The sequence below is a fragment of the Loxodonta africana genome, chromosome 4 (genome assembly GCF_030014295.1).
Source record: "Loxodonta africana isolate mLoxAfr1 chromosome 4, mLoxAfr1.hap2, whole genome shotgun sequence".
NCBI lineage: Eukaryota > Metazoa > Chordata > Mammalia > Proboscidea > Elephantidae > Loxodonta > Loxodonta africana.
The window spans coordinates 29,606,339-29,634,080 of record NC_087345.1 but is presented as its reverse complement, the minus strand read 5'-3'; the positions used below and the strand labels follow the sequence as shown (position 1 = coordinate 29,634,080).

General features: G+C 40.4%; 1 protein-coding gene across 1 annotated transcript in view; it reads left to right on the top strand.

Moving 5' to 3' along the window:
- The window catches only part of UTP20 (UTP20 small subunit processome component), a 114,819-nt gene extending 96,101 nt beyond the window's left edge, over positions 1-18,718 (top strand). The window contains exons 47-62 of the mRNA XM_064283688.1: positions 390-531; positions 1,650-1,766; positions 3,035-3,205; positions 3,443-3,574; positions 3,936-4,046; positions 6,626-6,705; positions 7,128-7,197; positions 7,331-7,513; positions 8,299-8,430; positions 9,444-9,576; positions 13,139-13,326; positions 14,082-14,153; positions 15,609-15,908; positions 16,206-16,332; positions 17,719-17,864; positions 18,339-18,718. Of these exons, the coding sequence (XP_064139758.1) occupies positions 390-531; positions 1,650-1,766; positions 3,035-3,205; positions 3,443-3,574; positions 3,936-4,046; positions 6,626-6,705; positions 7,128-7,197; positions 7,331-7,513; positions 8,299-8,430; positions 9,444-9,576; positions 13,139-13,326; positions 14,082-14,153; positions 15,609-15,908; positions 16,206-16,332; positions 17,719-17,864; positions 18,339-18,494 (2,260 nt within the window). The 3' untranslated portion in view covers positions 18,495-18,718. The remainder of the gene's footprint in view (positions 1-389; positions 532-1,649; positions 1,767-3,034; positions 3,206-3,442; positions 3,575-3,935; positions 4,047-6,625; positions 6,706-7,127; positions 7,198-7,330; positions 7,514-8,298; positions 8,431-9,443; positions 9,577-13,138; positions 13,327-14,081; positions 14,154-15,608; positions 15,909-16,205; positions 16,333-17,718; positions 17,865-18,338) is intronic.
- The last annotated feature ends 9,024 nt before the right edge of the window (positions 18,719-27,742 follow it).

The window sequence follows — 27,742 nt, the reverse complement described above, 5'->3', positions numbered from 1 at the left end:
ATGAATCAACTTTAGGATACATTTTAAATTTGTACCTCTTGTTCTAATCAAGCGGAGGTTTAGACCTTAAAAGATTTTAAAAACTATGTGTTAGTAAACTTCCTTTGGATTTTGCTTCTGTGTTCTAAAAGAGACTCCTTGTCATTTGCTTTCAGAAATCAAATAAAGGGAGTATCCCCTTGCTATTCATCTTAAATGCATGTTGATAAATCTGACCTGTTTCTGGGGGTTATCCTAGCAACCTTGATCAACAACTAACAATCTTATTCTGTATCTGTGGTTGGGGTGGGGGAGATGCAGAAACACATCAGGGCTCCCGTCACCAGAGAGGGCCGCAGTAGCTTCTTGGAATACAGCCACAGTATTTTTCATTCCCTTGTGATTGGCAGAAATCCGGCAGCCCCTGCACCAGATCCACGTCTACCGCCCCAGAGCTGTCTTCTGCTCCCCCCAGCTCCAGTGCGAGGTGGACAGAAAGCCCTCGTGAGCAAGAAAACCAACATGCACATATTTATTGAGTCTGGGCTTCGGGTAAGAATTAAGCTTAAAATGAGACTTGCTGCCCACAGTGAGCCTGTGTCTCTCAATCCTCTGCCGATTCTCCATCACTGCTCATGTCCACTGGAAATAAATGCTTTATTGTCAATAAAGTATGAAATACTTGTTTAAAGGTACATCGGCAACACCTTTGCTATTTATCTCTCCCAGTACTTCCTTTAATGATACAATGATTAATGATTGTGACCTGGCATTTATTATAGCTTCTCTATCGCTTTGCTTATGAGCACCTCTGAACTACTTTGAATTTTTTTCTTAAGATAGTGACCTTTTAAGAACACAAGTCTGAGCATTTAATTTCCTTCTTAAAATCCTTTAAGGAGCTGTGGTAGCACAATTGTTAAGTACTTATCTGCTAACCTAAAGGTCAGCAGTTTGAACTCACCAGCCATTCCGTGGGAGAAAGATGTGGCAGTCTGCTTCCATAAAGATGACAGCCTTGGAAACCCTATGGGGCAGTTTTACTCTGTCCTATAGGGTCACTATGAGTCGGAATCAACTTGATGGCAATGGGTAAAGCCCTTCATTGGCTTCCATTCTTCTAGGAGAGAGTCCAGTCCTTCGTTTGGGCCACAAGGGCCTCGCTTCGTATTGCACCCCTTTACCAACCGGTCCCAGCCACGCTGGTTTCCTTCCAGTTATGTAGAGTCACCATACTCATTCTTGCACCAGGACCTTCCTACTCGCTCTTCCCTCTGCCCAGGTCCCCGCAGAGCTCTCTCAGCACCCTACATGTCTCTTTTCTGGCATTTATCACAAGATGGTTATTTCTCTGGATTCTGTCTTCCTGGCTAAGATCCATCAGGGTAGGGACCATGTCTTGGTCATTGGTGCATCCAGGTTGTCGAGCCAACACTGAGCTGTAGTAGACACTGAGTATCCATCTGGTAAGTGAACTTACTGTCTTACCTGCACAGCAGCACCCACCTTCCTGGTCTACTAAGAATCTCCCAAGCAGTTTCCCTCTTAAAAATTTTTGTCATTTCAAATAGAATTTTAACATTTCACCTTTGTCTCATGAAAGCATTTCACATTCCCGTAACTCATAGGGTCTTAAGGATAACGAATGTGAAATATCTTTAATCTTTTAGCTGCTGCATCTGAGTCTGAAAAATTCCAAGATCAAGTCTTCAAGTGAGCATGTTTTGGAAATGTTGGATCCTTTTGTGTCTCTCCTCATAGACTGCCTGGGTTCCATGGATGTGAAGGTGAGTGTAGGTTCACAGTCCATGTTGGAATATCCATTCCTTTACAAGACTTGACTTATGCAAAATACCTAGAACTTATTTCAGTGCTTGTACTACACAAGATGATTGAGTTTTTAAAGTGATTTATAACATCATGAACCACCACTCTTCCCTGCATTAAATTGTTTCCCCAATTTAATAACACTATGTGTTTGGGTAGCCCTTCTAGGTACATTATTTCATTTGACCCTCACAACTTCATGAGGGTGGGTGGTATTGTCCCAGGCCAGTAATCATCATTGTCATTGTCACTACTACTCCTAAGCGCTATGAATCTTAAAGACATTGTCTCTAATCCTCGCAGCAACCCATGAGGCATATATATTATTAGTGTTTCTTTTTTACAGATGAGAAAACCAGGGCTTAGACTAAGCCACTTGCCCAAGATCACGGAGCTGATAAGATCTAAGATATGAACCCAAGGCTATCAGACCCCAAAGCCTACATACCTCCCACTTCCTCATATTGCTCGTTTTACAGATGAAGGTGCTGAGAGGTTAAGTAACAAGTAAAAAGTTACAGAGCTGGGATTTGAACCCAGGGCTTTTTGACTCCAAAGCCCAAGCACTTTCATCTATGCCTTTATCTAATCCGGCCTACTGAGGACATCACAGCAGCCAGAACAATAGAGGCTGTATTAGCTGAGCTGCAGTAGGTGATCTCTAAGGTTTGGCCTCGAGGTTCAGAGATTCTCTGAGTAATCACACAGCACTTAATATATTGAATTATAGTTAATTTTTCCTGTGTTTAATTTCTGAGCTAGCTTTGGGCTCCTTAAGTGCAGGGGTAGTGTCCTTTTTATTATTGTATTTCTAATACCCAATACAGCACCTTGTATACATAATACGAGCTTAATGAGAATGTATTAAATTGAAGTAGCATATTAGAAAATAGAAGTCATTTATGTTGCCCTTTTCCACACACACACGCACACACAAATTTCTAAAATTGACCAACCCATCCAATCATTTACCCGTATAGGTTAAGAATATGGTAAATGAGCACCTTTTCTCCTTTGCTTGTGATACGTCTTCACCTGCTATGGATGAGCAGTATGTTCTTCTACAACAGGGAGCAGAACTTATCTTCTTCCATTTGGAGCGCAGTTCTTACAGAGTGGGCTGCCCAGAGCATTTCGTTCAGGTGGCCCAGTTACTGATAAGAGTCCACCGCCTCAGGTGCTGGATTCTTGGACTCGGTCACTTCATAAATTGATTTTTTTTTTTCAGGTGATCACAGGCACTTTACAATGCCTCATCTGGGTCTTGAGGTTCCCCCTACCTTCCATAGAAACAAAAGCAGAACAGCTGACGAAACACCTGTTCCTTTTGCTGAAGGACTATGCAAAACTGGGGGCTGCCAAGGGCCAGAACTTCCACCTGGTGGTAAATTGTTTCAAGGTGAGGTGTTTTCACTTGCACTTAGAGAAAGTCAGGGCCAGGATTACATCACATTTTGTTTTCCCCATCGCCCTTTTTGGGCTTGGTCAAGATTCTTGCCAGATTAATTTGCTAAGACTAAGATAGTTGGTGTCCTCTGTGAAAAATCATGTTGGTACTGTATGAAGTCCTTATTGTCTCATTGGATCCTGGTTTGTGGGATATGCTGGCTGCTAAGCTCACTGTTATAACTTGCAGTGTGTGACTATACTTGTGAAGAAAGTGAAGTCTTACCAGATAACCGAAAAACAGCTGCAAGTCCTACTGGCATACGCGGAGGAGGACATCTATGATACCTCAAGACAAGCAACTGCGTTTGGTCTTCTCAAGGTATGGTGTTGTGTTGGCTTCTGAGGCTTATGAGCCTCACGTCAGATACTTAGAATAATGTGCAACACAGTGTTTGATTAGATAAAGACTTATAAATAAGTAATTTATAAAGATTATTATGATTTTGGTGGGCTAATTATAGCCAACATATCTACTTATTACAGCGTTTGAATGTAAGCTCTACTTTAACATATTCTGGGGATTCTGTACAAATATTTATTGTATTAGGCTTTTTTTTTTCCTTTCAAAGATACTTTAATTACGCTTGAGAACTACCTATTACTGCTCTGGCATCAAGTGCACTTATGTCCGTCTGCAGTAAAACACATGAATGAATGTGTTTTCTCCTATTGTATCTTAGGCCATTTTATCAAGAAAGTTGTTGGTTCCGGAAGTAGATGACATCATGCGGAAAGTATCCAAGTTGGCGATTTCGGGACAAAGTGAACCTGTCAGAGTCCAGTGCAGACAGGTTTGTGGAGAGAGCTTGTTACTCTCCCGAGGGTTGGGCTCTGCCTTATTTGCATTGTTTTTAGGTAGAGAGGTGTCGACATTGGGTTCTGAAGACTGACTCGTGTCATGTTGCTTTATTCAGGGCCTCAGGAACCCATTTACACGCCAGGTGTGAGAAGGGTTTCTGCTTTGTCTGAAGGGTATTTTTTAGTTCACGGAGAACATCAATAGGGTATAGCCCACTGCCTATGGCATGTGACAGATGGGGTGAAGAGTTAGGTTTTCCCTCTGCAGCCTGATATACTGCAGGAAAGGTTTCCATCCATTGGTCCATTCATCAACTACTAACGCTTATCTCTGTGTAGCAGGGATAGCTGGAAGAGCAGTAAACAAAATTGTTATGGGGCCTATCCTAGACAGGCACAAAAGAATTTCACAAACAGTTATTGAATTACAGTCATCATAAGTGCCATGAGGAAAAAGTACTGTTGCATTTCGTCAGATCTAAGACACCTCGGTATACTTCAAAGAAAGAAAAAATTATGACGCAGTGGTAAGATACCGTCAATGTAAGATGGATCTCGGTTTCATATGTTTTAAATGTGAAAAGCGGTGCATCTGAGAATTGGTGAAATATGGAATGTGTAACTGAGACACAGGATGGGGACCCAGCCTAGTGCAAGAGTTTAGGGAAGTCTTTCTTAAGAATTGACATTGAAGCCAAAATTTGAAGGAAGAGTAAGACTTAGCCTCCCAGGTGAGGGGAGCAGCAAATGCCTGAGGTAAGTGAGCCTTGAAATGAGTAAGTAAGAACTTAGCTTGTTCAAGGAACTAAATGAAGGTAAGTGAGATGGGAAGGGGAGCCAGGTTAAGGAGGACCCTGTCGTCTTGTTGAAGGTACCCTGGTGTCGCAGTGGGTAAGCACTTGGCTGCTAACCAAAAGGGTGGCAGTTTGAACCCACCAACTGCTCCATGGGAGAAAGATGTGGCAGCCTGCTTCCATAGAGATTACAGCCTTGAGAACCCTATGGGCAGTTCTGCTGTGTCCTGTGGGGTCTGTATGAGTCGGAATTCACTCAATAGCAACAGGTTACAGGTTGTCTTGTTATAGATTTAGGACTTTAAGAACAGCAAGAAGCTGTTGAAATCACTGAGCAGGATAATATCATGATAAAATTTGTGTTTATAAATTTGTGCATCACTAATCTTACGAGCACGTATGATACCCAGGAGGTAGAAAGGTCTGAATTAGAACTCTGAACTCAGAGTTGAAGGTGGGTTAGGAGTGCTGAAGAAGCCAGGGTGGAAAGAGGGAAAGGCATGTCTTTCAAAGAAATATGCTTTACTACTATTAGAAAGAAGGAGGTCCAGCTACCATTTGTTAAGACTAGCTTGTGTCCAGCACTTCACCTGCATGATCTCTGTTTGTAACCATCCTTCAAAAGGAATGGGATCCCCATTTTATGGCTAGGGGTAAAAACAGGCCTTAGAAAGCTGAGTGATGGCCTTAGTATTAATAAAGGGGGCTGGATAGTATTGTGGTTTGAAAGCACAGCCTTTGGATGCAGCTAACTCGGCACTTGACATTGTTTCTTGAGTAAGTTGCTTACCTCTCTGTGCCACCTTCATTCTCTTCATCTGTAAAATGGAACATCACCTACCTTTTTGTTGTTGTTGTGCTTTAAATGAAAGTTTACAATTCAAGTTAGTTTCTCATACAAAAACTTATACACACATTATTATGTGGTCCCAGTTGCTCTCCGTATAATGTGACAACACATTTCTCCTCTCCACTCTGTATTTCCCGTGTCCATTCAACCAGTTCCTGTCCCCCTCTATCTTCTCATCTTGCCTCCGGACAGGAGCTACCCACATAGCCTCATGTGTCTACTTGAGCTAAGAAGCACACTTGTCACCAGTATTATTTTATGTCTTATACTTCAGCCTAATCTTTGTCTGAAGAGTTGGCTTTGGGAATGGTTTTAATTTTGGGCTAACAGAGAGTCCAGGGGCCATGTCCTCTGGGGTCCCTTCAGTCTCAGTCAGACCATTAAGTCTGGTCTTTTTACTTGAATTTGAGATATGAATCCCAGTTTTCTCCTGCCCCATCGGGGATTCTCTGTTGAATATCACCTACTTCTTAAGGCAGCAATAAGCATTAACCAAGAAACACCTAACACTGTGCTTGGCACAAAGAAGGTATTTACCTAATGCATTAGTAGTTGTTACTCTTATCAGTATGATCATCACCATTATTCTTATTGTTATCCATATGCTTTGTCCACCACACCACATACCACCTATCAAAAAGAGATGAGCTTTGGTGAGATAAGCATTGATTGGGAGCCTTCAACAACCATGCCAGTGGTGGGCCAGGACTTGACTTTATCAGGCACGTGGGGCAGAACCTGGATAAGTGAGGGGGGAGAAAGGAAGAGGCATGGTTGTTGACTTAATAGGTAGACTTAGCCTGAGTCTATTAGAAAGCCTAATTGATGACCCTCCTGAAAGGTCTTTGTGTCCCAGAAAGCAGCCTCGGGAACAGGAATCTTGGAGAGATGGGATCCAACTAATCATCTATATAACTTTTGTTCCTAGGTTTTCCTGAAATACATTCTTGACTATCCCCTTGGTGACAAATTGAGACCAAACTTGGAATTCATGCTCGCTCAACTGAAGTAAGCTGAAGCTGTAAACTTCCCAAGGGCAAATGGGTAGTTTCTTCCTTTTAATAGGGTGCACTGTCTTGAAAAGAAAGAAGCCTAAAAATAATGTCATATCACCTAACGATGCTATTTATTATATGAATCGTTGGCTTGACTATCAAACTTTACTTCTTGGCTTTGTATGGCAGTTCTGTAAGTTGCCTTTCAGTCCAGTCTTACAAACTTACCATTAATTATTAAAAATCTAAAAAAGCTATATTTAAAACTGCACAATAGTTGATAGATTTATATAAAAATCATTAAAGTTGGAAAATGGGGTATTTTGCGTTTTTTAAGAAAGAGGTTAACACTTTGATGCAGCCTTTTGTTTTGTTTTCTGGTAATTCTTGGTAAATTTAAAAGACCCCGAAGTAAACATAATGTTGTTGCTCTAGTTATGAACACGAGACCGGGAGAGAGTCTGCCTTGGAAATGATCACCTATCTCTTTGACACGTTCCCTCAGGTACTGTGAATCACAAAGACAAGCTCATCAGCTATGTTTCCCACTATCCCTGAAACCCCACGCTCTTCCCTTTTTAGGGTATCTGTGAGAATTCCATTTTGAGTATGCTCATAAATGTCTTTTTTTCTTTTAGGGACTGCTCCACGAGAACTGCGGGATGTTCTTTATTCCTCTTTGTCTAATGATGGTGAATGATGCCTCTGCCACATGCAAAAAGATGGCAGCCATGACCATCAAGTCCTTACTCAGTAAAATCAACCTTGAGAAAAAAGATTGGCTGTTTGATATGGTTACCACCTGGTTTAGTGCGAAAAAGGTTAGGGTTGAGTTTAATAACATCAATGGCAACATTAAGCTTTTGTTGTTTGCTAAAAGTAATAGAATATTTATACTTTAAACAGGAATACATGTTACACATTGTTGAATTAATTTTTCCGAAGCAGAAATAGCTTTATTATTTTTATCTGAATATGCAAATAGTATATTCCTATTATAAAATTTCAGAAATAACAGGAAGTTAGAGAGAGGAACATAAAAATCACCTGCGTTGCCACCAGTTCATTAATGTTTGTTGAGAATCCACTGCAGCAATGTACCAGATTTACTTACTCCGCCCCGTATTGATGGATTTCTTTGTTTCCACTTTTGCTTATTTAATTACTTGGATGTAATTTTTACTAATCGTAGTATCTGCTTGCTGACTCTTCCACCGTCACCACTGGCTCATCTTTGTGGAATGGAAACAACAGATGTCCTGGATTATGACTGGCTTGTTGCAAACCCACATAACTGGGGGGGAGAAATGAAACTTTCCTCTGTTCTTTTTTTTTCTTTTTTTAATTAAAAATGGAAAAGAAAAAAACTTATTTCGTGGATAATAATAAATGCCACTTTTTTTTTAAATGTTATTCTTGGGTATGGCAATTTCTCCAATGTTTTGTCATGTTTGCCACTAAAGCTCCTTATTTATTTCTAGCATCGTAAATATTTTTATTGTCTCTGAATGCTGAGGACCGAGTAATGCCCCGCTTCAATTTACATTTTCCTAAATAGCCTTCCAGATTGTGCTGACATTGTCTTGTGGTGTTTTGTCTTTGGTAGAGCTTAAACAGACAGCTGGCCGCCCTGATCTGTGGTTTATTCGTGGAGAGTGAAGGGATTGCTTTTGAGAGGAGACTTGGAACTGTTCTTCCTGTGATTGAAAAGGAAATTGATCCTGAGACTTTTAACGATGTAAGTGATTCACTAGGGGATAAAAGTTTTGCTAATTTTTGCAGTTTTACTTGAGGTGCTATAGCTAACAGGTTAAATATTGTGTTCACAAATGCGCTTTATTAAGAATAGCAAGAATTCAGTGTAGTTAAAAATAAGGGTTAGAATCCCTGAAACTCTTGCCCTGAGATAATCTTTAAAACTTAAACCAAAAATATCCCCTGCCGTCTTCTTAAAACCAAACAGTAGTCTAGCTTAACTAGTGAAAAATGTCTGCCTTAAGCATTATGCTCTTTCAAGAGCTATCTATATGGCATAGTGATTAAGTGCTACAGCTGCTAATCAAAAGGTCAGCAGTTTGAATCCACCAGATGCTCCTTGGAAACTCTATGGGGCAGTTCTACTCTGTCCTATGGGGTCACTATGAGTTGGAATCGTCCCGACGGCAGTGGGTTTGGTTTGGCTTTTTTGGTTTATATGGGATTAAATTGACAACAGCAACTCAAAAGATTAGATAGGAACCTTAGGGGGAAGTGAGTTTATGTTAATGGGGTAGAAACAACTCAGAAGGAAGGTGAAAATGGTTGCACAACTTGAAGAATGTGAACAGTGTCACTGAATTGTACATGTAAAAAATGGTTGAATTGGGGTATTGTTTTCCTGTGTATATTCTTCACAACAACAAAATAAAAAATAATAATAATGGTTAGAGTAAGTTATCTTCCATATAGTATGAAGACCAGTGGTTCTCAACCGAGAGGTGATTTGGACTCCAGGGGACATTTGGCAATATCTAGAGACATTTATGGTTGCCGCACTGGGAGGACAGGGTATTTCTAGCATCTTGCTGGTAGAGGTCAGGGATGCTGCTAAAAATGCTGCAGGGCACTCCCCACAGCAAAGAGTTTTTCAGTCAAAATGTGAATAGTGCCCAGGTTGAGAAACCGTAGTGTAAATTTACACGCTAGAGTTAAATGTCCAACAGATACTTTTAGATTATTGTTTTAACTGATTTACATCCATCCTATTTTTAGATAGTGGAAGAGACTGAAGAAAAAGCTGCAGATCGCCTTCTGTTTACTTTTCTTACACTGATAAGTAAACTCATCAAGGAATGTAATATTATTCATCTTACCAAGCCCTCTGAGATTTTGAGTAAAATCTGGAGTAAGTATTTCCTTTTTATTTAAATCTAAGAACAAACATACCAGTTGCGATAGAATTACTGAACTTAGATTTGGGAAATTAGAATATGAACATTTCAGAAACTATATAATGTCAGGGAAAAAAATCCATGAGGAAAAAAATTTTAAAGACCCTTTCAGATTGATTTTAGCGAAAATGTTTCTGAGGGGGTGGGGGAATATATATATATACACCCAGTGCCGTGGAGTCAATTCCAACTCATAGCAACCCTGTAGGACAGAACAGAACTGCCCCATAGAGTTTCCAGGGAGCGCCTGACAGATTTGAACTGTAGCACTTAACCACTACGCCACCAGGGTTTCCATATATATATATATGTGTATATACATGTGTATACACATGTGTATATATATATGTATATATAAAACAATATATATGTGTTGTTGTTGTCAGGTGCCGTTGAGTTGGTTCCGACTCATAGCGACCCTATGCACTACAGAAGGAAACACTGCCAGGTCCTGCACCATCCTCACAATCATTGCTATGCTTAAGCCCATTGTGGCACCCACTGTGTTGATCCATCTCCTTGAGGGTCTTCCTCTTTTTTGCATGATGTCCTTCTCCAGGGACTGATCCCTCCTGACAACATGTCCCAAGTATGTGAGATATAGTCTAACCATCCTTGCTTCTAAGAAGCATTCTGGTTGTACTTCTTCCAAGACAGATTTGTTCGTTCTTTTGGCAGTCCATGGTATATTCGATATTCTTTGCCAACACCACGATTTGAAGGCATGAGTTCTTCTTCTGTCTTGGTTATTCATTGTCCAGCTTTCACAAGTGTATGATGTGACTGAAAATACCATGGCTTGGGTCAGGCATACCTTAGTCCTCAAGGTGACATCTTTGCTTTTCAACACTTTAAAGAGATTTATTTTGCAGCAGATTTGCCCAATGCAGTGCGTCTATTGATTTCTTGACTGCTACTTTCATGGGTGTTGATTGTGGATCCAAGTAAAATGAAATCCTTAACAACTTCGATCTTTTCTCCATTTATCGTGATGTTGCTTATTGGTCCAGTTGTGAGGATTTTTGTTTTCTTTATGTTGAAATGCAATCCATGCTGAAGGCTGTGGTCTTTGATATTCATCAGTGCTTCAAGTCCTCTTCACTTTCAGCAAGCAAGGTTGTGTCATCTGCATAATGCAGGTTGTTTTTATATATATATATATATATATATATATATATATATATATATATATATGACTTTATAAGTAATAAATTTTCCTTATAAAAGAAATAATAATTATGGCAGGAAAAAAAGTTTCCCAAAATCCTGCATGCTACTTGAGGATAGTTCGGTGTATATTTTCATCTAGTCTTTCTTTTTATTAAATAAATAGGCATGGGGTGTTGTGGTTGGTTGCTTGCTTGCTTGCTTTGTTTCTTTCTTTGTTTTTGGAGTATTTGTATAGATCCATGTAAACATTTATATCCTATGTATTTATACCCAAGTAAGCCTATTCCTATATTATAAAAAATTTAGTAGATGTCCTTTTAAATAGTTGTATAATAGTCTATGTCCTAGTTATCTAGTGTTACTATAACAGATATCACAAGTGGGTGGCTTTAAGAAACAAATTTATTTTCTCACAGTTTAGTAGGCTAGAAGTCCAAATTCAGGGCACTGGCTCTAGGGGAGGTCTCTGGAGGAAGGTCCTTGTTTCTTTAGCTTCTGTTTTCTGGTTCCTTGGAGACTTGGCATCTATCTTACCCCATCTCTGCTCTGCTCACTTGTTCAATTTCTTTTATATCTCAAAAGAGATTGACTCAAGATATATGTTTTGCTAATCTGTCTCGTTAACATAACAGAGATAACTCATTCCCAAACGGGATTATGACCAAAGGTGTAGAGGTTAGGATTTATAACACATATTTTGGGGGGACACAATTCAATCCATAACAGTCCATCACGTAAATGTGCCATGATTTACTAAACCATTTCACTTCTGGGAACATTAAAGTCATGATATATACATGACCTAAATGATACATATATAAAGTAAGTAAATATATATATACACACACACACACACACACACACACACACGTGTATATATATGGAAACCCTGGTGGCGTAGTGGTTAAGTGCTGCGGCTGCTAACCAAAGGGTCAGCAGTTCGAATCCGTCAGGCGCTCCTTGGAAACTCTATGGGGCAGTTCTGCTCTGTCCTATTGGGTCACTATGAGTCAGAATCAACTCGACGGCACTGGGTTTGGTTTGGTTTTGGTATGTATATATATGTATGTGTATATATATGTGTAAAGATACATATATATATGTATCTTTAAATGAAAAATTAGACCTTAGTATTTTTATTTTTTTTAGGGTTAATTTAACATTCTTAATTTTGATTAAAAAAACAGTAGAAAATAGACATGGGCATGAATGCTTGAAGGATCCACCCAGTTTAAGAGCCTGAACTCCCAGTCTTGTGAGAAATAACTTAGTAGTTAATGTATGACCTACTCTGGTATGGCTCCATTAAAATATGGCCAGATTATTACACAGATTAATGTAGAACAAAAGCATAGCCATGTTCCTAAAACATAGCAGCATAGACTAAAACTCAGATATATAACATGATTAATCCAGAATTTTAATCCTCTTCCCCCAACGCCCACATTATAAGACTTGTCCACTGTACTTTCCAAGTCTGATATATATATAAGCTTAATGCTTAAGTGTATGAGCTTGGGAGTCAGGTGGAGCAGAGTGAGTTCTGGGTCAGCCTGTTACAGCTTGGCAAGTCACTTACCCTGTCTGGAACATCAACTTCTTTATCTGTAAGATGAAAATGACAATCCCAACCTCACAGAGTTGCTATGAGATCTAAATGAGGTAATACATATAACACTTAGCCCTGCACCTGGCACATAGAAGGCCTTCCTTAAATGATAGCTTTCTGGTCAGCTCCTTGGAGCCACCAATTTCAATAGTTATTAGAAATAAACATGTATCCATGTATATGTTTACATTACTTAATTTAGAAAATGTAACTATTAATGCCACCTACCACCCCCTTGAATCTGAAACTAGATCTTGTGGAAATGGCCCATGATTAGGGTTACTCGTATCTCTTTTGTGTCATTTACCACATTAACTCATGGCTGTCGATTCAGTTCTGACTCATACCAACGCTATAGGACAGAGTGGAACTGCCCTATAGGGTTTCCAAGGCTGGAATCTTTATGGAAGCAGACTACCACATCTCTCTCCCATGGGGCAGCTGCTGGGTTCAAACTGCTGACCTTAAGGTTAGCAGCTGAGCCCTTAACCCCTATGCCACCAGGGCTCTTTATTTACATTAGATGTTGGTTTTCTGTTTCTTTCCAGCGTCCCTCCACCTCACCTCTCCCCTAGCCCCTTCTGAAGTTTCTTGGAAGCTGTGATTATTTTGTTCATCTTTGTATTCCTAACCAGAACCACATAATGAATACTCAGTAAATGCCAAAAATTGTCTAATTTACCACCGAAAGATAGGAAAGCTGTGAGACATCTGAAAATGCCTTTTGGTTCCCCTAGGTCACATACACACTCACCTGAGGCATCCACACAACTGGGTGTGGCTCACTGCAGCCCAGATTTTTGGACTGCTGTTTGCCTCTTGCCAACCAGAAGAGCTTGTTAGAAAATGGAAAGCCAAAAAGACTAAAAAGAGACTCCCAGAACCTGTAGCAGTCAGGTTCCTAACAAGTGACCTTGACCAAAAGGTAAGGTTTCTCCAAAACCTTTTCCTTCCTTCGTGACCTGTGTGAGGTCTTCATTCTGGTCATGTAGCCATCTTGTGGCTGGCCCTGGAGAGAAACTTTTCCAACTTGTTGTACGTGTGAAGCAACAGGGGTGTTAGTAACTGGAGAGAGGTCACCCTAAAGGCCAGGGCTTTTCAAAGATAATTTTGAAACCATGAGTCTAGTCAGACTTTTGATTTGCTTGTTTCGCACATTCATCTTCCTTTATATGCGTAAAGTTCTTTATCAGCTGTGGAAAATAAGATGAATGCTGCCTGTCTTGCCGCCTTCAAAGCCTTGTTGAGGGCTAAATGAGATCTTGTTCATGAAACTATTGTATCATGTATTGTATCGCTCTCTGATTCCCAGGGCCTAACACCAAACCTGGCTTATGTTGGGCGCTCCATAAATATTAAATGAAGGAGGATGGAAGGGAAGAAAAGAGGAAGGAAAAAAAAAATTGGAATGCTACAAAGTGCTCTGCTAATAATCTAAGGGACTATTAATCTGTACCTTCCCCAGCTTGAAAGTATCTGGTTTCTCTGGGGTGAAATACTTGGGGCAGGGAAAGGGGGACAGTTATACAATTTTTGGTCATGAATCTTCTCTCTCTAGATCTACACAGGTGGTCTTTCAGAGGAAAAGCTAGTACCTTGGAGTAATAATATGGTTAGTTAGAGTTTCTTAAAAATAATTAGAAACACTGCATTCTGTCAATGTCCATTTTCTTTTCACAGATGAAAAGTATCTCTTTAGCTTCTTGCCATCAGTTGCATTCCAAATTCCTGGATCCGTCTCTAGGAGAGCAGGTAAGAATTGTAATCCTCCCAGAGTAACAGACAGGAATTCTACAGTCAAGGGGTAGGCTTACATTTGGCATTTGTTTGTTTTGGTTTGGTTTTCAACCTATTTTAATACTTGGGGAATTAGATAAAATATGAACATACTCAAGTACCTGTCCATGTTGAGATTACTCTTGGTTCCCTTTTAAATTCTCAGTTAAAGATGATACAGTGTTAGGCTGTCAGTTAATCCTTTCACCTTCAGCTTTAATGTATCTACTCCACAGTGTGACTGAAGCTTTGAATCTTTCCATCACTAAAAAGATTTATGTATGTTCGTACTATAAAATGTAACTATAAGTTAAATGTAAATGTATTTATAAATATATAGTAAATATAAATTACTTCTGGATAATGGTTCTTTTGCTCCCTTGTGCTATTTCCTCTTTTGATAAAGCATTTGGGCTGGCAGGTGATGAGCCAACATAGGTGTGGTATCTGGATAGGAGCAAGAATCATTATGGGCAAGATGGAGCAATGTGGATTAAATGACAGGGTACTAGAAATTAGTTGAATGCCTTTATCAGCTATTTCTGTCACTTTTTTCAATGCAGATTTAGCACGCTTTGTTATATGGCAGGGCTGCGGAAGGAGTGGATAGCCATTACGAGGAATGGTGAAGTGGAGTCAAAGAAATTCTGCCAGGGTGGACATATTATTGGTCTTAAGAGAGACAAATGTAAGGTGGTTCTACACTTAGAGCATAGGGGCCCTGGGTGGCGCAAATGTTTAAGCACTCGGCTACCTTAATGGGGGAGAAATACCTCCCATATTTTACAGATGTCGCAGAGTTAGGGACTCAGTAAATGGGTCCATTATCTTAAGACCAAAATCAGTCTTCGGGCTGTTTAACTAACTGCATTGAATGGGATTTGAAGAGGAGAACCTCCAAGTTTAAGAACTTGGGCTTGAATTCTAAAGACCTTTGAATCCGGGCTGACCACTCACTGTGTCTTTGGGGAGTTATATCTCTGAGCCTTGGTTTTTCTCTCCTGATAATTGTACCTGGCAGAGGTACTTTAAGGCTGACTTGGGACACTATATAGAGCAACTAGTCAGTGCTCAATAAACGGAAGTTATTATCTCATGAGGACTGACTGAAGGAATTTCAATGAGGGGGGATGAAAGCAGTCTTTAAAAATGTAAACGGATGGTCAGGAACGAAATCATTTACTTATTCTGTGTGGCCTTAAAAGGTAGAACAAGGCCACATGGGTAAAAGTTCCATGGAGATGGGTTTGAACACCCTGTAAGGAAGAACATGAGAATGAGAAATGGGTTGCTCATCAACTTAATAATGCAACTCTCAGTTGTTCGTTTTTATTTTCTCGTTGTAGAATACATATTTTAGTTTCTGCTTACCGAGCTATATATATTTCAAAATCAAAGTCTGATTCCTTTCTTTCCCCCTTTTCTTTTAAGGTTGTTAAGAATTTGTTGTTTGTAGCCAAAGTCTTGTATTTACTGGTACCTGATTCTGAGGATAAGCAAGATGAGACAAAAGAAGACAGGGAAGAACAAGGAGCTTTAGGAGATGGTCTGGCTAAAGAGGAGACAGAAGGACATGAGGCCTGTGCCGATGAGAAAGTGGAGCCTGACAAAGAAGAGAAGGAAGAGGCGAAGGAGGAGCCCAGCAAGCCAGCCACACTGCTCTGGTTGATCCTGAAGTTGTCCCGGATGGCAAAACTGGAAGCTGCTTATTCACCTAGAAACCCCTTAAAGGTGCAATACATAACCAGAGTGATCAAAAGTAGTCATTAAATATAGCTACACTGGAGCTTACAAAGTAATTTTTCATAAACCAAGATTAAACAGCACTTCAGAAAAGTATTTTAGTTGTCATTGGTGACCCTGCCAAGGAAAACCACCCCTAAGAGCTCTACCTTTTGAACCCAAAACTGCAGCAATAGCATTTGTTCCCAAAGAGATCCAGCCCGGTTTTCCAAAACTAACTCTGTGTGTTTGTATGAGTGCAAGTGTAAGAGAACATTTCCAGTGAAACATCCTCTGTGCTTTCAGAGAACATGCATCTTGAAGTTTCTTGGCGCAGTAGCCATGGATCTGGGAGTGGACAGGGTGAAGCCGTATCTCCCAGTGATCATAGCACCTTTGTTTCGAGAGCTGAATAGCACCTATTCAGAGCAAGGTAACCCACCTCCAGTCTCCTTAATATTTCACATTGCAACTCCTGAATTCTCTCCTGAGTGCCTCCTTCTTCCTTTCTCTCTTCACTCCCTGCCAGAGAATTTGTTTTTGGAAAGAACACTTGTTAGGTGTAAAGACAACTAACAGCAAACAAAAAACATTTTTATATTTTATTTGACTGCCCTCTCTCACACTTTCTCATGTCTAGGAGTGAATGTTTCTCTCCTAAAAGATAATGTTTACCCTTAAGCTTATATTAAATGTAATATATAAAGGAAACTTCAGTCTGGGGTGGTTTTAAACCTTGTAGTATATGAACAATTATGAGCAATAAAGTGTTGGTACATTCTTAAGAATCGTAAGGTAAAAATATCTGAGTATCACGTTAGCATGACATACTTTTTAGTTTAAATATCAGTTTAATTTTTCCTATCCTTCTTCTTTTTCCCTGCTGGTACATTTGGTGTATTTCTCTCACTGATCTTAGTTCTCTTTGTTGATAATAGAAAAAAAGAGATTTGAGGTTTGGAAAGAGAGGAGGTGAAGTGGATGTTAACACAAGTTAAAAAATAAAATGAAGTGGATTGTTGTCCAAGCAGGAGTGGTTGGTTAGCCATGCTACCTTGAGAGAAAGTTGTCAGCATACTCATACCTTGAGGGCTACTAGAGAGGCAAAAGCAAAGCTTGGGGCTGCTGACTGAGCCAGGGTCTGGTCTCCTGTAATTCTCATCCAGCCAGCATATTGAGCACCTCATATACCTCATATTTACTAGGCACTGAGTCAGGTACAGTGGGTTCAGCAGTGGGAAAGGCACAGTCCCTGCCCTCAAGAAGCTTACTATCCACTGCAGGTGACTTGATCTCCCCTGAAGTTGAATGCAGAACAAAGGTTATTTACATTTGGGAGGGGGGCAAGGAAGGATGGGAAAGCATAGCGCTTCATCAGCTTCTCAAAGGAGCCTTTGATTCACAAAAAGGTTATCCGGGCAGAGCTAAGCCTCTGTGACTTGGGGATTAGGGAGGGGTAGGGGGACACTTTCCCGCTATCTGCGCAGAGCTGAGCAGGTTAATAAAGGCAACCCAAAGCATTTCTATCTAGTTCTCAAACTACTTAAATGTCTTCAGAGGCAGGATTCTGCTGGGAAGTAGGCCTGCGGTCTCTGAGCTCTTGTATCCTAGATGAGATAGTGCAGGGAGTGTTGTACCCAAAGCTTCTGCTTGTTCCTCTCATCTCAGAAACATCGAGGCTAGTGTTAGATCTGTTTAGTAGTGAAGTAATAAAAGTGATAAAGCTTCTGCAGGAGTCTAACTTTTGTATAATGTTATTGTTTAAGCATGTCCTTGCTTAATTGACTCTCTTTGATCATTACTCTCTGTGTGCGATTAGATCCTTTGCTGAAGAATCTGTCCCAGGAAATCATAGAATTACTCAAAAAGCTGGTTGGCCTTGAGAGCTTCTCATTAGCCTTTGCCTCTGTGCAGAAACAGGCAAATCAGAAAAGGGCACTCCGGAAAAAGAGAAGGGCTCTGGAGGTAAGTTCGCTGTTTGAAAATGTGGTGTGTTCACTAGGCTTAATAGATATTTTTAACTCTGTGTGTGCGCGTGCACGCGTGCGCATGTGTGCGTGCAGTGCACACAGGGATGAAAGAGGGATTGGTTGGTTAGGTTTGAGAAAACCAAAAAAGCCAAACCTGTAGCCATCAAGTCGATTCCGACTCATAGCGACCCTATAGGACAGAGTAGAACCACTCCATAGGGTTTCCAAGGAGCACCTGGTAGATTCAAACTGCCAACCTTTTGGTTAGCAGCCATATCTCTTAACCACTACACCACCAAGGTTTCCAAGTAGGAACTTATAGCTGGGGCTTTTTCCTGGGCTCCAGATTTTCTTTAACGGGCATGTATTGTATTCATGATTTAAAAGTAAATAAAATGGCACATTTCTGCATTTGATTTTATTGATTGAACATTTAAAAAGTAATATAAAATTTCTCTTCTTTCTCAAGTTTGTCACTAATCCTGATATTGCTGCCAAGAAAAAACTGAAGAGGCATAAAAATAAAAGTGAAGCAAAGAAGAGAAAAATAGAGTTCCTGCGTCCAGGCTATAAGGCCAAGAGGCAAAAAAGCCACAGCCTGAAAGATTTGGCAATGGTGGAGTGAGGTGCATCCTGAGCTGCCAGCCAAGCTGGGATTCACACCTACTCTCCCGACTGGCCCTAAAGCACAAACTTTCTGGTGTTTTCTGCTGGTTTGAAATCACATCCAGTTTTTATCAGTTATATATATTTAAGTTAAACTTTGGCATAGATTGTATAATATAGTTTAATATGATCATGCTCATAATTTTTTAAATTAAACATGCTTTAAAAACATTTCATAGTAATGACTGCCTTCACTTTCTAAAATGCATATGACACTAGCACTAAAGAATTTAAAAACATTTTTTTTTTTAAAGATACAGCTTATAATAGCAAGAGAAGTGTAAAAGAAATTGGGAATAGGTCTAACAAAAAATGTGCAGTACCTTTGTGGAGAAAATTACAATATTTTATCAAAAGACATTAAGGAAGGTCTGTACAAAACCATATGCATGGATAGGAAGATCCAGTGTCCTGTTAGTTCTCCCCAAGTTGATCTCATTGGTTAAATACAAATGTGAGCAAAATCTCAAAAGAGTTCTTCATATTACCCTAACAAGCTGATTCTAAAATCTATATGGAAGCTAATAGGCCAAGAATAGCCATGATATTCTTAAAAAAGGAAAACAGGGTGAAGGCCTGCCCTGTCAGATATTTAAACACAAGGCAAAAAAGGACTATCTATAAAGGGAACACGTGATAAATTCTACTACATTGAGACCTTCTACACAGACTGGGATATGGCTGGCATTTCCCATTTAGTGATAAAGGATTAGTAGTAACCAGGCTATATAATGAACTGTGAATCAATAAAGACAATCCAGTAGAAAAACTGGCAAAAGAGAGGAATAGACATTGCACTGAAGAAGAAACAAAAATGGCACTTGAACATGAAAAGCATTCACCTGGAGCTAATCTTCCACTGACATGGCTATACCAATTCTTAAGCACTATGTACACTGGATGAAAGTCACTACCATGAGGCCCCCAAATGCCACCCTGACAGCCTGGGCCTTAGATCCCAAATCTCCCCGAGATCCAGAATTTTAAAGGTTTAACACTTGGAATAACAGGGGTCCTCCCACACCAGCTATGGCTTGTTGTTTGGTGCCCTTGAGTCGGTTCCAAATCAGGAACCCTATGTACAACAGAATGAAACACTGCCCAGTCCTGCGCCATTCTCATAGTTGTTGCTGTTTGAGGCCATTGTTGAAACCACGGTGTCAGTCCATCTCATTGAGAGTCTTTCTCTTTTTTGCTGACCCTCTCTCTATTTTAACAAGCATGATGTCTTCCAGGGATTGGTCCCCCGTGATAATATGTCATCCTTGCTTGCTTCTAAGGAGCATTCTGGCTATACTTCTTCCAAGATAGACTTGTTCATTCTTCTGGCAGTCCATGGTATATTCAATATTCTTCACCAACACCTTAATACAAAGGCATCAATTCTTCTTCAGTTTTCCTTATTCATTGTCCAGCTTTCACATGCATATGAGGTGAGTGAAAACACCACGGCGTGAGTCAAGCGCACCTTAGTCCTCGAAGTGAAATCTTTGCTTTTCAACACTTCAGAGAGGTCTTTTGCAGCACATTTGCCCAATGCAATACATCGTATGATTTCTTCACCTCTGCTATGGCTAGTTACTAAATATTTTGAAGATCACTCCAGTATTCAACCTGCGGGTTATTTAGTAATTAGAAATTTGGTAATTTAGAAAATGTAAATTAACACTATAATGAGATTCTATTTTGACCGTCATCAGATTGATAAAGTTGACAATACCGAGTGTTGGCAAGCATGGTGGAGCAATGGAAAACAATTTAGCATTATCTTGTAAATGTGAAGGTGGCTGCATCCTCTGATTCAGCAATTCCACTCCTAGAGAGACCTAGAAACCTAGAACCATGAATCTGAAGGCACATACAAAAATGTTCATGGACGGTTGATAAAAAGTAAACTAAAAACAATCTGAATGTCCATCTACAAAAGCGTGGATAAATAAAATGATATATTCATACGCTGAAATACAATGCAGTAGTGAAGATCAGCCAGTTGCATACATCAATATAGATGAATTCTAGAAACAATGTTGATTGAAAAGTCATAGGAGAAAAAAATATAGCTTAATGCCACTGTAATAAGCTTGGGAAAACATGGCAATCTGGACATGTACCTATATGATAATTCTGTAGAGGAAAGCAAGGATGTGATTTAAAAGCTTTTAGGAGAGTAGGTACCTCTGGGAAGGAACAGGATTGAAGGAAAAGCATGGGGATGACTTTAATTATTATAGTAATGTTCAATGTCTCAGACTTGGTGTTGGCATCCTAAGTTTTCTTATTATGCTTCATTACTTCTATCTATAGTACATATTTGTGCATATCAGATATTTCATAACAAAAATATATTTTTGAAATGTGTGGCCAAAACTATTATTAATACAAAGAAAACAAGTGGTTTCTTTGAAGCTTTAGTTACTACATTTAAGATTTAATTTTACAATTATAAGATCACACTTATTTAGAGATGGTTAAACCAGTTTTTGTTGCTTATGGTGTCTTTTACCTCACTCCACACTAGATGTGGAAGCAATATTCTTTAGTCCCCAAAATATTTGAGAGGGAGAGAGGAGAGGAAGCACCCATCCTATGAGCCAGGTGTTTGCATACATTTTATTAATTCTCTGTATTCCTGAGAGAGTTCTAAAATTGGTTCCTATTTTACAAAAGAAGAAGCTAAGGCTCAGATTAATGACCTTTCCAAGGTGACATAGGCTGTAGGTGGTGGAATCAGGATTCAAAGCCCATGTTCTTTTTAATTTGTAGTTATGATGTTAGAATATTATGACATTTGGCATAGGAATCAAATGTTCACACATTTACTTCAGTATGTTTTGATGTAGCTTGTCTCTCGAAACAGAGTACTCATACTCCAAAACATTTGTAATGTGCCACGATTGGATGGTTAAGGTTGTGTGTCAACTTGGCTAGACCATGATCCTCAGTGGTTTGGCAGACACTATATATCATCCTCCATTTTGTGATCTGTTGTGAGCAGCCAGTCAGTTGGAAGGGGAGTTTCCTTGGGGGTGTGGCCTACATCCAATATATAAATGGATGTGTGGCAAAGCTCTCTCTCTCTCTCTCTCCTCTCCACAATTCAATCCATAACAACAATAAACATGGGACATCTTGGAAGGCCAATTTTAATTAATTCTAAGTGATGATACTAAATACACCAAGAAGTAGCATGCAAAATTTGCATGGTATTTAAAAATAAATAAAATTTTGCAGGTCACTTTGGGCTATACTTCCTGCATGAAGTGTTTATTTCCCTCCATTTTAGGGATCCTTGATCAAAAGTTTTGAGAAACATTACAATAGAGATACCCACATACAGTGTAGTACCTTCCAGGTAAACTATCCTTATGACCAAGTTCTTCCTCATGATCTAACCTACCATGTATTGGTAGTTTGGTTAATTTTCAAGGAACAAGAATGTTTGACTTAATTGCTGAGCTTAAGACACTAAAGCCTACAGTTCTCTGGGGCAACCAAATGAGTCAATGAGTCTTACTGTCAACAGAACTATGGTGGAAGAGAATACAGACATGGTCACAAACCTTAATACCAGGCCAAGAATAAATGATCATGGAAAAAATGTTGAACGTGGAAGACAACACTTGTTTTTATCTCCTGTTCCTCCCTGTGTGAGTTCAGATCTTCTGACAAGTAAACACCAAGATGAAGTCAGCATGCAGGAGATTTATTGGAGGAGATGCCTGTGAAGGATAAAAGAGGGAGCCAAAGAAGGAAAGGAGAACCATAAGAGTGAGAAAGAAGGAAGGAAGGAAAATTGGGCAGGGAGACTCTTGGACTGCATGCAGCACAATTCCAAGAAAGTTTTGACCAGGCCAAAGGGTAGTCTTCAAAGTCACCAATTGGAGAAATCCTGTGTCCCACAGGAATAGGTCTGTATCATCGATTGGGAGCAGCTGTGGGAAACATGGCCTCCAGTGTGAATCCAGAAGGCCGGTAGCTAGGACTTTCAGACAATTTTGCAGCAGATCAGGGTGGCACATTTTCATGGCCACCACTTTCCAAAGTCCTCTTAAATGAAGTTGAACAAGGGAGAGACAGTGGACATGAGATTTGGCAAATAAAAAAATGGACAGTTGGAATAGTGGTGACGGACTTAGCAACTTCAGTGCCTGCAGAACGCCTGAGTCTCAACACCTGTAATGTAGCAAGCAGTAAACAAACCACTATCCCTCCGCCAGGGAGTAAGCAGCTCCAACACAGTCGAAGTGAGCTAACCTTGGCCTACTTAATTGCCTAAGTAACTACAAAAATTGCTTAGGGTCAGAGAATGATGCTGCAGTTTGGCACACTCAACAAGCCCTGGGGACACTCAGAGATCACAGTAGACTGCCTTGCCCTGTAGTCCACCTCTTGGCCCTACAGGCTCTTGGCCAAACTCAAACTTGCTCATGAATATGCCACCCTACTGGCAACTTGAATTAGATGCACAAAGGTAGAAGCCAAATTCATATTTCAGAGAGCCATTTAGCTTCCTTTCTTAAGGCATGCATGGATTGCTCCATCTGACCAGTCGTATTACTCCAAACACTACAGATGTTGATGACCATACATACTCCTCTCAGGATGTAATCTAAGGCCAGGGTATTATTTATTACAACCAAAGGAGTTTAGATTGATCTGCTGATCTTCTAGGACTACATTATCTAAAGTTAAGGACAGGTTTCTGTCTCTAAGGTGTAGGCTCTGTTGCCAGAGCACAGGACTCATACTACTGTATAGAACTGGAAGTCAGTGGTATCCCCAGGTACCCTCTTGACCTGGGTTCCAACAAGGGAACACGGTCCATGGTCACTGCCAATAATTACAAGAAGGCAATGTTGCTGTGTGCCGTTGACTTGATTCCGACTCAGGGACCCTATAGGACAGGGTAGAACTGCTCCATAGGGTTTCCTAGGCTGTAAATCTTAATGGGAGCAGATCACAAGATCTCTTCTCCTGCCAAGTCACTGGGGGGTTTGAACAGCTGACGTTTTGGTTAGCACCCAAGCACTTATCCGTTACACTACCAGGGCTCCTACCAAGGGTAATACATGGGCCAAAAAGCAAGCTCCATCCCCAGTAGAACAACATTCTGTACCCCATTATCCCCCACATACTATATAACCCAAAGTAACCAGGTGACTCCATGTCAGGATTTGTTGTTAACAAATCAACAAATTGATTTGGGCACTGTCATCAAGTAGTTACAGCTTTGATAGCCATACATGGCATAACCCAAGGCCACTCAGGCCTCAGAAGCAACAATCTGTATCAGACTGAAACCAATTTGTACTCTGTGTGTTTATTCACGTATGAGGGGAATACATGTTCAGGATATGCCATTGATGACGTCATGCACAAGAGAATAGTTCAGGATGAGTCAGCACACATGAGTTTTTGTTTTCATAGCCACAGGTCAGATTGCCAGTGAAAGCTTCTGCCCAACACACGCAGTCCCTGTGATTGTTCTGGCAGACTGAAGTGCTGAATTTAGGGTACAAAAAAGTATCACTCATTCCCTCTATCCCAGACGTCCCAGGGTCTACGGTTTGGGTGCCAGAGTTGCTGCTCTCTCTCCATGGCCACATACTCTGTTTATCCTAATTCAGTAGCCACTATTTCTCCCTTCACCCACCCATCCCCACCTGCACCCAGACCTTTTGTCTGGATGGGTCAGGGGTCACTGGAGCTAAAGCACAAAGGTAGAACTTATAACAGTCTGACATCTTTTACCGCTGCCCAAGTGGGCCATCATAGGGGTGACCTAGAGTTCACAAATTCTGCCAATTGATCATTATCCTCATGGTCTGTGATCTGTCATATCCAACCACTGAAATCAGATGGTAGTAGAAGCAACAAGTTAAAGTCACCTTCCCCCTGTCATCTAACTGCCACATTAAAATGAAACCAGTTGGGCTTTCCAAAACCATCACTGCCTCCTACACACAGCCTCTAGGTACTAATAATAAATTTAGTGGAGTCCTCCACAATGGGGAAGTAGATTTCAAAAACATCACCTTCTGAGGGAGGGGTTCACCATTGTGTTCGTCATTCTGTCCATTATATAACCATTCTGGAGCAGTTACAGCCCTCAGGCTTCCTCCATGGTATTCCATAAGATATTGTCCACCTCTGGGAAGTCACTGGAAGTTGGCCATAATGTAGTCATTGAAATAACAATCCAAACTAGCACCTTTTAACATAGTTTATAAAGAAAACGTTCTACATCCTACTTTGGTGAGTAGCATCTAGGGTCTTAAAAGCTTGTGGGTGGCCATCTAAGATACTCCACTGATGTCACCCTGTCTGGAGCAAGGGAGAAGGAAGAAAACCAAAGACAGAAGGGAGAGATAAGTCCAAAGGACTAATAGACCACAACTACCACACCCTCCACCACACTGAGTCAATCATGATGAGATGGTGCCCAGTTACTACCACGGACTGCTTTGATAGGGATCACAATAAAGGGTCCCAGACAGAAATGGAGAAAAGCGTAAAACAAAATTCTAACTCACACACACAAAAAAACACCTGACTTACTGGTCTGACTGCAGAAACCCCAAGAGTATGGCCCCTGAACACATTTTTAACTCAGTACTACAGTCACTCCTGAGATTCACTCTTCAGCCAAAGATTAGACAGGCCCATAAAACAAAATGAGACTAAATGGGCACACCAGCCCAGGGGTAAAGACAAGAAGTCAGGAGTGGACAGAAAAGCTGGTAATAGGGAACCCAAGGTTGAGAAGGGAAGAGTATTGGCACATCATGGGATTGGCAATCAATGTCACAAAACAATATGAGAAGCTAATTTGCTCTGTAAACCTTCATCTAAAGCACATTAAAAATAAATAAAGCAACCAAAGTAGCATGCTTTGTTGGGCATGATTCTGTTCCAAATGAATAGTATGCATAGTGGCTTGAAGCCATGGGTTTAGCGTGAGGCTACCTCATTGCTGCCGTTCATCCTCTAAAAGCATATATATATATATATATATATTTTTTTTTTTTTTTAATTGTGCTTTAGGTTAAAGTTTACAGCTCAAGTTAGTTTCTCATACAAAAATTACACATATCGTTACGTGACCCTAGTTGCTCTCTCTATAATGTGGCAGCACACTCCACCTTCCCACCCCAGATTTCCCACATCCATTCAACCAGCTCTTGTCCCTTTCTGCCTTCTCATCTCACCTCCGGACAGGAGCTACCCAATTAGTCTCATGTATCTACTTGAACTAAGAAGCACATTCATGAGTATCAATTTATGTCTTATAGTCCAGTCTAATCTTTGAAGAGTTGGCTTCAGGAATGGTAAAAGCATAACCTCTCTTGTCTGCTTCTCACACAGACACACTAGTGAAGTCTCTAACAGCTTCCCAGCATTTTTGTCAAAGCAGTCCCCTATTTCCCTCCTCTCCCTCTCATTATATGTCTACATCATGGTACTGTCCAGGGCATATTCCCCTCCAGGGATGGTCCTAGTTGTCAAAACAGGGCGTGGTTGTGCTTTTCTCTGATGGGGGCCTGGAGTGCTTTCCTAGTCCCCTCATTCTGTAGGACAGCAAGCAGCTAACATGGCACCATTTAGGCAGCTTGTTTCAATTCTACCTCTCACTGCTTAGCCTCTCTCCATTGACTCAATTCATGTTAACTAACAGGTAGGACAGTGAGGAATCACTTATTCCACCACCATCACCACCCCCCCCACCCCTGGCCCCACCCTTGGGCAAGAGCTCCTAGGAAACTTCTTCATACCCACTAATCCAAAGGGTTCTTGCCTTTTTTTTTTTTTTTTAAAGTCATTATATATCACAACCCCATGCCCACTGTGGTACTTTTATCAGGGAAGAATCCCAATCTCCATTAGGGCCGACAGTAGACAAGACTCAGTGCATCAGAGCAAAGCAGTTTATTGCTCACAGCACAGCTAAGAGCAAGGGCCTGAGCATGGTAACACCAATTCCCTTGTCCCCAGGTCCAACAGTGACTCAGTGCACCCAGATGACAGCTATGCATGAAGTGGGTTTGTGACATAGCTGAAGAACCCAGGGCAAAATAAAGCTCAGCGAATAGTAAACAAAAGTCAGTTCCCCTTCCCTGGGAAGTAAACAGTAGCATGGTAGTTTGGTTGCACTCATTTTGACCTACTCCATTGCCTGTGACTAGCTATAAAACGACTCAAAGGACAAGTGAGCCTTGCAATTTGACACACTCAGCAAAAATGTGCAGGGATGTTCAGGGTCCATGGGAGAATCCCTCTTCTAACATGCACAAATTAGTGGGTACCAAGTGCTTAGCACATTGGAAAACAAAGACATAAATCTTCATGAAATTAAATGGCATGGGTAAAGAGACAATCCTAGAAGTTTGCAGAAAGAAAACAAGTCATAGGCAAGCCACATGAAAAGAAAGACATTAAAATTCTTATAGCAACACTAGTTGCTACTGGATAGTTGAAAAATGTCAAGGTTTGAGGGAAAGGTATTTTCAGCCTAGCAATCTATACCTAGCAAACTATCAATTAGTTAAGCATGAGGTTAGGAAAAGAACATTCTCAGGTATACAAAAACTCAAAAAAAAAAAAGTTACCTTCTACATGACATTTCTTTCTTCAGCAAAACAAAAAAAGGAAGTGTTATGGGTTGAATTGTGACCCCCCAAAAGACAGTTGAAGCCTTGATCCCTGGTACCTGTGAATGTGACCTTATTTGGAAAGTCTTTGCAAATGCAGTAATCAAGTTAAGATAAGGTCATTAGACTGGCCCTCATCCGATGACTGGTATCTTTATAAGGGAGGAAAGAGAGAATGCCATGTGACAACGGAAGCAGAGATTGGAGGGATGCATGACTCTGTCATCACAAGGCTGTTCTGTCTGTTCTCCTCTAAGACACCACTCAGATGGGATTAGCACAGTCTTCTCTGGTATGACCTCACGTTAACCCAACTGGTAATACTGCAAATACCCTATTTCCAAATAGTCATGTTCCCAGGTACAGGGCTTAGGACTTCAACATATCTTTTGGGGAACACAATTGAATCCATAAAAGTAGCAATCTAAGCAATTTTTAAAAAATAACTAATTTTAAACTCCAAGGAAAATAAAGTTATGCTATGTATAATCAGAGTATACTACTTGGAAACAGAGAAAAAAATGAAGTTGTCAAGAATTCCAATTTACTTGGATTCACA